This window comes from Trichoplusia ni, chromosome 8 (genome assembly GCF_003590095.1).
Source record: "Trichoplusia ni isolate ovarian cell line Hi5 chromosome 8, tn1, whole genome shotgun sequence".
NCBI lineage: Eukaryota > Metazoa > Arthropoda > Insecta > Lepidoptera > Noctuidae > Trichoplusia > Trichoplusia ni.
The window spans coordinates 8,493,007-8,501,904 of NC_039485.1; the positions used below are offsets into that span (position 1 = coordinate 8,493,007).

The window sequence follows — 8,898 nt, forward strand, 5'->3', positions numbered from 1 at the left end:
GGGAAAATAAAAAAAATAATAGAAGTAAAATAACTGGAAACTGATATATATACTAATCTCATTGAAATGTTAATATAAAAGAAACTATAGAATTTATTTTTAAGTCTTATTTTGATGTATTTTTTATGATTAAAAATATACAATAAATAACTAATTTATCGCATATTAATGAAGCTCTACAATTATTAATCTGTTTAATACCTTTTTCGTGGGATTCTAACAAATATAAATTAATAATTTGTCTCATTTAATTAAGCTACAAATATTTTTTATTTTATTTATTTAGTGTTAAATATTGTTGGTATTTTATCTATTTACAGCCTATACTGTAAAGAGATAATTGAAAATAACTGTATAGGTATAGTTAATTCAGTATCAATACTATAATCTGTAAAAAAACAAAGATTGTTAAATTGTTCTGTTAAAGTACTAGATTTTTCAATAAATTTTAAAATTATGAAAAACTATACTATTTTATTAATTATAAATGGTAATAATTCATAATTAATTAGAGAAACATCAAAATAGTAAAATGCGTATCATTGGAGATCGTTACCCATTTATTTGATTGATATAAGATCTCTTTATACCAATTCATCAATTATGATAACTGGCTATATTTGCCTTAATACCTTTTAATTAGAAACGAAATTGCAAATCGTCAATAAACAATTAGATCGTGCAATTTAATTGATTTCGATTATATCCTGTCGTAATCGCGGAAGACTCATTGCTGAGTAATAAAATTGCGTATAAAAATAATCGCACCATTGTATGCTAAACATACAGGCAGTTTAATTCTGTAATGGTCACCTTTTTTGAGTACTAAGTAGACCTCACAAGTCTTATACTTTTACCCTCACCTACATGAAAGAAAATGAGTTATTGAGAATATACAATATTTTTATTTGTACCTCTTTGCATAACAATTGAAGGGATTCTAATAGAAATGTAAAGTAATAGAGCTCATTTATTAGAATAATGTGTAGAGTCTTCTTCATCGAGTTTTGGTATTCTACACAGTCCTGAAAACCGATGTTAATTACTTTAAAACAGATAGTATTTGTATTTTGTCTCTTGCTTAAAAATCAAATCATAACAGTGTAACAAATATTTATATTTTCAAAAGAGCTTAAGAGGGATTTCCATTATATTCTAATTGACCTAGAAATCCATTTTCCCGGTTTTGCGTGTAAATAACTATTTATATAGTCAGCTAGACTATTTCTAATCGATTTGGATATCTGTTGAATTATTAAAAGCGTTCTCGTACTGAAATCTGTGTTGTATACGTAATAGGATATTGGTTATTGTACTTGAAGTTTTTAAACGATATACAAGTATTATATTTGTCGTTATTGTAATAGTTTTTATTTATCTAGATGCCATGTAGGTTGTGTTATGTGAAAAAAATAAAGTAATTGAACTTTATAAACTATTTTTTTAATACCCGAATATTTATTTCTTTACTAAGATTCAACTTTAATGAATTTAATTTCAATTATAAATAGTTAAATTGTATATAATATATAATGTTTTAGGCCGAAGTGGTTTGTTTAACTTTGATTCGATTCGATTGGATTTATCATTGACTACTTTATTTAGTATCAACCATAATGATATTAAGATCCTATCATATGTAAATAGGTAAACGTGACTACATTTTAATAGCTATCATAGGTATTAAAATATCATAAAATGGCGTCTTAGACTTAGTATAAGTTAGTCCCGCCCCTCACCGTCGGCTCGGGGCGTGCCGAGCGCCGACGGCAACGAACGAACGATGTCCGAAGGAAAAACCACCTACCCGGAGCGCTCGCGCAACATTTACGACCTTAGCTTAATATTTTATAGTTTGTTTATTACAAAACACTTTAAAACATAGTTTAATTACCTTTTGAAATAAAAAAATGTATGTAAACAAATGTGTGACTGATCTGATCTGAGGTAGAGATTTTTGTTGATGTGTTTTTGTTTAGATTGTAAAATGATAGATGTTATATCTATATTTTAGTACATTAGAAATATTAATTTAATTTTGTTTTGTAATTGTTTGTCGTTCATTGTTTTTTATAACTATGTTTATTTAAATTTTCTTTGTAGAGTCATATTAGAATTGATTTAATTAACAATAGCCAAATATCAATAATTCTAATTAGAATGGGCAATTAATGCTCTATTTATGTATTTTTAAAATACTAATTAAATTTTGGTAATTACGACGCAAATGACGTGAGTAAAAATACGAATTAAAATAATGAAATAAAAAATGTGTCTACAATAAGCATTTAACTTAAAGGAAACGAAATACATCGGCAGTTTTAAGTGTAATAAAAATAAAGAGCATCAAATCAACTTAAAAACAAAATAGCTAGCCATGATACGACCACAAAAGCCACGAACGTACTACTATTTAAAATGAATATCAATATTTTTAAACACCATCATAAAAAATACATCTTGTGTTTTATAAGCAAACAAAAAAGAAATAACATTGAACTAACTTTTTCAGGAACAACCAAACGCAAACTGGCATGCAGTGAAGGAGTAAAACATTTACCAGTGATGGACATCCAGGGGTAACGCGGTATGTCTGGCAGGGGCTGAGCAGAGGGCTGCGAGCAAGCAGCTCCCATGGCGTCCACGGTGGCGGCGGACGCAGCTGATGCCGCAGAAGCCGCTGCTTGATGATAGAACTGAGCAGCGGCTGCCATGCTGGCCGACGCCGCGGACACCGCCGCCCCGCCATTGTGCTGGCCCAGCGCGTAGTTCACCATGGGGTCTCCTCCAACTGCCGTCGGGTACCGACAACTCTTGTCATCCGCTGCAGACAGGCCGCCACCAGCCGAGAACGGCACCGAACCTCCGAACTGCTGGTGGTGCGACACGTAAGGATACATCCTCGCCGGCGCGCCCGGCGATGCCGAGGACGAGGACGAGGACCGCTGCGGGCTGCCGGCGCCCGGCGAGCCTGCCCCCAGCGCTGCCGCTCCCAGCCCGCCAGACAGCGAACTTGACAGCGACGTCGATAGAGACGACGACAGCGAAGATGACAGCGACGCCTCTATAGGCGACGCCCCAGCACTCGCGAACAAATTCTGGTGGTGGAATTGCTGGTGGTACTTCGGGAGCATGCTATCGATGATGAACTTGGAACTCATCGCTCGGCGGCGACGCGGCGCGCGACGATCGCCTCGCGGGAGATGCGTTTATCGCCGGCGATTCGGATCGATTCTCGCGCGTGCACCTCTACTATGGCCGCGGATCGTTTATGACCCGCGTATGAGGCTCTACGACTCCGAATTCCCCGTCGTGGCGAGCGTTACCGCTGCCGCGCGCCGCGCTCGAGACAGCGAAACACACCACGTGCGTGCGAGCGAGACGCAATTACGATCGAGGCCGATCCGCGAGAACCCTCTCCGTCTCATTAAATCCTACCTGCGTGGCTTATATTAGAAAGAGATAAAAGCTATTCGCTAACGACCATTCTGACGGCCATTGTTCGTAATGGCGCCGGGCGCCCCGCACCCCCGCACCGACCTCGTCTACACCAATAGTGATCCGGTGCAGAACATTCACCGCCAATCACAAACCATTCCGGCACTTCTAGCTGTCAAATTGAATGGCTTTAAACAGAATTGCAACATTACTTTTAATATTAAGTGTAATATTTGTAATAATTATCTGATATTGAATAAAATTTTATTGTATATAATTATTTGGTAATCCTGAATATTTTTGGAGATTTCGTTTTTAACTTTACCAAAATATTTTTTTTATGATCACTGCATTTCCTGTGCAAAACATATCGTCATATTTAGCAAGTAGAATAACACTCTACATTTGTTTAGTTTAGTGACTAAATTTTTTTTACGTAATTTGATCCCTGTATTTTTAGATATTTTACTTTGTTCTTGGCATTCGTCATTCTTGGAATCGCTTATCGAGATTAATAAAACACACTATGTTGAAATATTCAAAAAAATTAAACTTAATTTTGGACTAGATTACTCATAAAGTATTACAGATCAGAACACTTCGCTTAACAGGATCATTTTTACCCATTATTATGCGGAACAGAATAAGTGTATAGATGAAATAGGTACGAATTAATAAGTCTTCTTTAGTACTACTTATTAATATTAAATTTGAAAAAAATTAAGTACCATCCTAAATAAGTATTATTAAACGTAATATTTGGACAACTGATTGATTTTTTTTTATCAAGTAGTTATTCCTTTATTATCATCTTCAAAAACTTTTTTTATCAATAGGTAGCTATAAAAATATATTTCAAACATCTTCCACTACTTGAGTTAAAAATATAAATTCAAAACAAGAATTGCTCTGAATTGCGTTACGCCGGCCACGTGGACGGACGGGTTCTATCCATCTCGTTTCTTTGAATGTCCCTTTCTCTGTCGCACGTTTCATTCATACGCTTAGGTCGTAACAACTCCGAGCACATGTGCAATAACAAACTTTACGACTATTAAAATAAAACCGTTTATTGCCTGAGATGTTTATTTATTTGTTACACTTTTGATTGTAAAGCGTGTTTAGTGCATGGTTTTTATAGGCTTAAGTTGCCTTTTCAGCTTTATCAGGTCGGTGGTACGACTGTGAGGCAGTAGAACATTGCATAAGTATAGGTTTTATGTTGTTATTGTGATGTTTTCGCCGTAAACGTATGGAATGCATGATATGGCCAGTTAAAGACGTTTATTTTGCGATATGAGCCATTTTTATCGATTTTTAATGAGGTTAATGACAGTTTAATGTATCGCTCTGTTTGAGGAAACTCTTTGGACCGTTAGTGTTTGCATTTTACGTAGATAAATCTTTGAACAGATAGATACTTATCGCTCACAAAACATACGACCTAAATGGGTATTAAAAAAGATATTTCTTTACTTAAAAATACCAGTTTACACATTTCAAAATACAAAACTAAATTATTTTCGTAATTTAGATTTCATTTAATATGAATATAAAATTTACACGATTTAATTAAAATCACTGGTGTCAATTCACCAAATGGAATTACTAACGTTATAAAAGTAACAGTTACTTGCTATACTACCTAGTATTGGTGTAATAGATATTTTTCTTCCTAATACTAATTGCACTTACTGAATTGCTAATTCTAATAAAACTTGCACAAAAATGATTCAAATAAGTTTTGAGATAGACTCTTTTTTTAATGGAAGAGCTAACTTTTCGATACGTTTAAATTTCGGAATTTTATTTCTAATATCCTACTACTATTATAAAGGTGAAAGTTTGTAAGTGTGGATGTATGGATGTTTGTTACTCTTTCACGTAAAAACTACTGAATGGATTTGAATGAAACTTTACCACAATATAGCTTATACACCAGAATAACACATAGGCTACAATTTTTGAGGTTTCTAATGTGAGGTCGTAAAAAAACACATTTTTTGCGCTTACATTGCAAACGCTGACTGAATCCTACAAGATAGATAGAAGGCAGGTATAAATTATAACTTATATCTTCTAACCACGCGGACGAAGTCGCGGGCAACAGCTAGTAAGTTATAATGCTATTAATTGTAATGAAATTTATTTAATAAAAATGTTTCAAACAGCCAAAATAATATTTAAATATAGAAATGAATGGTTAAGAAGTAATATGTAAACGTTTTGTCAAGAATCAACTTACAAATGAATCCATACTTAAATACTAGGTAAGTTCAATATCAGGTACTTTAGTAATGTTTAACAACAACAATTACGTCAACTGTTCATAGCTATCAATATCTTAATGGGTACCTATCAGTACAATTGGATAATAAATAATAAAATAAACTACTTAGTAGTTACGAACACCACTAATTGTCTTTACATAGTATTGAAACAATACTGGTACGCGATACCAAACAGTATTTATCATCTAACTGAATACTAATTACTTAGATTCATTAAATGTTTTACAGCAACAAATGGGTTTCCCCTCAAATCTTATTAGAATTTATGTATTCTTATTTGATTATTAACTACTAATCTCTATTATTTGTATATTTAATGCTGGTAGGTATATGATTTTCATAAAAACGGTAAAGAAAATTAACGTAAGGAAACCTGATTTTCAAATATTGGAATGCGAAATCGCCAACCCGCAGGAAGCAAGCGTGGTGACCAATGCTCAAAATTTTCCTATAAGGGAAGATGCCTGTACCTAGCAGGGGAGTGTATATAGGCCGGTATTATTATATTTAAATATGTACATAATTATGTACCATATTACATTTTATTTACACGGCGACCTCCGTGGTCGAGTGGCGTACGCACCGGTTTCAAGGTGTCGCTAGCTCTGAGGTCCCGGGTTCGATCCCCGGTCGGGTCAATGTAAAAATTCACATTTCTACATTGTCTCGAGTCTGGGTGTTTGTGGTACCTTCGTTGTATCTGAATTCCATAACACAAGTGCTTTAGCAACTTACTTTGGGTTCATTACAATGTATGTGATGTTGTCCGCATTTATTATACGCATTTTTGTGCACATTTTACCGTATAAAATTTTATACAGTAGATAGTTTTAGTGGGGATAAAATATTTTGTCGACACACCAGATTCCTTATTGACATTTATAAAATTGAAAGACAGCTTACTTGAAACTTCTTTTACCTGTTTATATTTATAAAGCAATAAAACAATAATTTACTACCAAACGACTAAATTGCCACCAAAACAGTCAAATACTTAGTAATTTTTTTATGCAAAAAGTTTTAAATACTTACTTATAAGAACTACTTCATATATGGAACGTATTCCAAATAAGGTTTGTGCCCTAAAAAGACTAAGAGCGTTGGTGCAATCACCCTTATTTTATAGATGTATCGGTGTACCACTGCCTCTATATTGCAAGCCGCAAAGTCGCCGGTGGGCGGAGCAACGTCCATCGTAAAACTGTTTCAAGTCTTTGGAAAATTTACAACTATCGCTTGTGAGATTTAACGACCAGTTTATAGATCCAACGCTTTTAAATTCGATATAAACTTGCTTTGTCTCAATGAAACAGCTATCAATGTGACAAATGTACCATTTGTTCTGTAAAGTGGGGTAATTGTGGCAAATGTTTTATGTTGGATGATCATCAGTTTTTATATTCCAGTCTTGTAACTCTTTTTGATCAATTTTCCTCAAAAATTATGAAAAAAATTGGTTGTCATTACTTTCTGTCCATTGAAGTCCTTTCTTTTTACATTTTCCGAGAAAACACTTACACTATTACGTTTTTTAAAAAGCTTTTGCCATCACTTTTGAAATAAATTTATCAATAAAATATGTTTAAACAGAAAGATGAATGGAATGTTAACAATTCCATCAAATATTTTATGAGTGAATCTGGTTTTATTAGCGTCCTATATTGTTTGATTTCTAGTTTGAATGAATATTTAAGAAGCGGTAATCAGACACATCATATTTAAACACCTACACAATAGATGTGTATGTGATATCGTGTGGTGATAGGTACTATAAAATATATTGCTTAATAATAAAAATAAATCAGTTCTAATATTGTATTTATTGAGCATAACATCATACAATAGATTATGAAAAAACGCGGGCCTATACAATAGATTCATTTAAAATTATTCAGACGAAAAAGAATGTCCTTTTTAGTCTTATATGACAAAATTTTAAACAAAGACAAATCCCTATTTTTACCAATAAATTATTTTTCACTCAACTCACCCAAGCAGCTGTAAGGATCACCTGAAACAAATAAAAATAAATTTAATAACATTACACAGATTAATAATGTAAGAAATTTAAGATATATTATACAATATTATGTGTATTACTATACACAATAACAAATATAAGAAATAAAATCTTGTCCATGCTAAGCTTGTTTAAATGAAAAATGCAAACCGTAATTCTTTAAGATCTATGAATATTGAGCATATACTTGGATGTCAAAATTACTAGACTAAAATAAATAAATTAGTATCGAATAAGACCAAGAAGACATCGAGAAGAATAATATCAGCCTTTATTGGTTAAAGATCTCTCTCCATATGAACAAGAAAAAGGATTGAACAGTAGTCAACACAGTGGAATACAGACAGATCAGATCAGATTGGAAGATCCTATTTTTGAAACAATTAATGTTTTCCTCGCTGTTTGGTGAGGTGAAGGTGAGTTTCCAATGAGAACATACTAAATTAGCTTCTTATTTAAAAAGTATCAATCACTTTGAAAAACTTTCTGATATTGTTGTTACTTGGTACTGTTGACCAAAATATCTACTGTGATCAGAAAAAAAAGAAGCTTCTAATTTTCGGAAGAAAGCCAAACAAAAAAAGAACAAACCTTCGTTTTTAAATACTTGTTTGAAAAGCTTCATCTAAAGAAATGATCGTGCCAAAGAGATTCTGTTAATTATGTGTGAAGACCGCAAACCCATACTGTAAGTCAGTTTGAGCCAGTTTAGAGGGACTGTTTAATCCCTATTATTATGAGGAAGGATCCCTACTTCAGTAGATAAATAGGAGCATGGTAGCAATATTGTGTGATAAAACTTGACTGAGACAAACAGCATTAAATTTGCACAATCCCGGTAACATGAGGAAGATTTTTTTCTGTTTCTCTATAGCTATCATCTACTATAACTAACACCTTTTTAACTAAATCTTTTTGGTGACTTTAGTCACTTTTTATACAAAGATGATGATCCTTTTATGTTCTTTGACTCTTATGAACTGGTCTGTTGATACAAGCAGACATTTCAAGACGTCCTGTCTCTAAGAAGATTGTCTATTGTGAATCCAGAATAACCAACTTAGATAATATTGATAGGATGGAGAATATTCAAGTTAGACTATATTTTTATTACTTTCTTATTCAAGTTCCAACTTGCGAATCAAAAGT

The 8,898-nt window shown here is 33.1% G+C and overlaps 1 protein-coding gene across 4 annotated transcripts in view; it reads right to left on the reverse strand.

Annotated features, from left to right (window-relative positions):
• The window catches only part of LOC113496454 (homeobox protein abdominal-A homolog), a 43,191-nt gene extending 39,090 nt beyond the window's left edge, over positions 1–4,101 (reverse strand). For 2 of the 4 annotated variants that reach the window (XM_026875683.1, XM_026875681.1), the window contains exon 1: positions 2,561–4,101. In XM_026875683.1, coding sequence (XP_026731484.1) covers positions 2,561–3,161 — 601 coding nt within the window. In that variant the 5' untranslated portion in view covers positions 3,162–4,101. The remainder of the gene's footprint in view (positions 1–2,560) is intronic. The other 2 variants (XM_026875682.1, XM_026875680.1) reach the window with 2 other exon arrangements.
• Positions 4,102–8,898: the final 4,797 nt, after the last annotated feature.